At 28.4% G+C, this 2353-nt stretch overlaps 1 protein-coding gene across 3 annotated transcripts in view; it reads left to right on the plus strand.

Annotated features, from left to right (window-relative positions):
• Nacalpha (nascent polypeptide associated complex protein alpha subunit) overlaps positions 1-1338 on the plus strand; it is a 2812-nt gene extending 1474 nt beyond the window's left edge. For all 3 annotated transcript variants that reach the window (XM_018448810.1, XM_018448811.1, XM_018448809.1), the window contains exons 3-6: positions 340-459; positions 666-761; positions 867-1025; positions 1227-1338. In XM_018448810.1, the coding sequence (XP_018304312.1) occupies positions 340-459; positions 666-761; positions 867-1025; positions 1227-1241 (390 nt within the window). In that variant the 3' untranslated portion in view covers positions 1242-1338. The remainder of the gene's footprint in view (positions 1-339; positions 460-665; positions 762-866; positions 1026-1226) is intronic.
• Positions 1339-2353: the final 1015 nt, after the last annotated feature.

Raw genomic sequence — 2353 nt, forward strand, 5'->3', positions numbered from 1 at the left:
ATATATATCATATTTAGTGATTCAAGATTGAATTATTTAAAGCATTTTAAGATCTAGCTTTGACCGTACAGGGCTCTTATTTATCGGTTGTGTCTCTAATAAATTTACTTTTTTAATAAATTTATTATCTTTAAAATATTATATTATATATTACAATCTCATACTGTATCAAAACTTTTAACTTTTCAATCGATCTTTTATAAACTGAAATATGTGAGAGAGAATTGGGATTGAATTTGTCGATTATAAGTTTATTATTTCTATACATTGAGTTACATATATCATCCCTCAAAATTTATTTTGTATTCAAGATAATATTGCTTTTCTTTTTATGTTCAGGTTCAAGGAGTCAATAGAGTAACTATTCGTAAATCAAAGAATATTCTGTTTGTTATAAACAAGCCAGATGTTTTGAAGAATCCAGCTTCAGATACTTATATAGTATTTGGTGAAGCTAAGGTAATGAACTAACTCTGACTGTGTAATAATAAATAGATCATATTTGTTGAACTCTTTATTTTATGATGATTACTGAAATTTCGCAAATTAACAGAAATTATTTGTTGAAAATACCTTGGCAGACTGATATTTTATTTATTAGTACATAAATATGAATTAATATATATTTTTAATATATGTATTTTATATATTAATATTCTTTATAGATTGAAGATCTCAGTCAACAAGCTCAAGTAGCAGCAGCAGAGAAATTCAAAGAACCACCAGTTATACCAGCAACTGAAGCTGGTGGCAGCACTACGGTAAAATGTTTTATAATTATAGATCAATGTTATATTAGTTATATATTAGTTGGAAATACAATATTAACATATAACAGTATTTAACATAACTTTTTTTTATACTAGGTTGTTGCTCCTATACAAGAAGAATCAGAAGAAGAGGTAGATGAAACAGGCGTGGAAGAAAAAGATGTTGATTTGGTTATGTGTCAAGCTAATGTATCACGAGGGAAAGCTATTAAAGCTCTTAAAAATAATCAGAATGACATCGTCAATGCTATTATGGTAAGTTTTGAATATATATATTTATGTACTTTATAAGTTTAAATATTTGTACATAAGCACATGATGATCTTTCAAGAGTTTCGCTTTTATCAGAATAAAAATTGTGTTGAATATATCTTGGCAGACTGACTCGTTTTCTGTTATCAAACTGTGCTCGACAAACAGTGAATTTATGATTCATTTGTTTATTTTTTATTTCAGGAATTGACAATGTGATAGAGCTGCTTACAAATAGAATATGTGCTGACCGTTCCGAGATTGTAATTTCATTTTACGTACCATCAGAAAGCGTCGTTCTTTTTTATTTCATTGGATTGAAAAAAAGCCATAATATATTGTGAAAAAATTGGCTATATTGATTAATCTTCTGTAATTGTCTTAAAAAATTGAATTCGAATGTATATACGAAATTCGTGTAAAACAAAAGATAAATACATTAAGATCACTGTAAATTTTCTATTTATTATTACATATTAAAAAGGTGTATTAAATTAACATTGCTATTTTTTTATATTTTTGTTTATAGGCCATTTTGATGATATAATTGCATATCAATTCTTAGTATATTTCGATTTGGGGCGATCAAGTGTAATGATTTGCATCAATGAATTGGAAATTAGAAAGAATATTGGATAACATTGTGGTTATATAATAACGAGTTACCATAGATAATATAGAATGAATGATCATCCGTCGATAACTAATTCTCTGAATTCGGTCATGTCGATCGTTATGAAATATATCGATAATAACAGGTATGTAAATTTAAACTATAGAAGAATATGAAATGAAAGATAAAAAATTAATAATGATAAGCATGATATAATTAATTCTATTTCATGATTTTAATTGTAATATTAATTAAGCCAACGCGATATATGTTAAAAAATTTATGAAGATTTTTTCGCATTGTATAACTTTAATGAATTAGTATACGAAATTGATACGAGATGGCAGCACAAGTATCTTGAGAATAAAGTCACTAAATAGATAAAGTACCGCAAATTTGCCTCCATTTTGACGCAAGACGCGGTTATTTTCAAACTTATGTATTTATATGTAGTTTATTTGAGAAAATAAAGCCGTAAAATATGTAAATCGTTGGGCGAGTTCAAGACGGCAAAGCGACTAGGCGTGCTTACCGAGCGATTGAATATGATTGGTTGGATCTATAAGTAACAACCAATTATGTTCATTTGCTTGGCGAGCAGGTTAGCCGCTTTGTCAACTTGACGCGCCCAATTTTTTAATTGCTGTGTGTGTGTGTGTGTGTGTGTGTGTGTGTGTGTGTGTGTGTGTGTGTGTGTGTGTGTGTGTGTGTGTGTGTG

The sequence above is a fragment of the Mycetomoellerius zeteki genome, unplaced genomic scaffold (genome assembly GCF_001594055.1).
Source record: "Mycetomoellerius zeteki isolate Tzet28-1 unplaced genomic scaffold, Tzet1.0 scaffold228, whole genome shotgun sequence".
Taxonomy (NCBI): Eukaryota; Metazoa; Arthropoda; class Insecta; order Hymenoptera; family Formicidae; genus Mycetomoellerius; species Mycetomoellerius zeteki.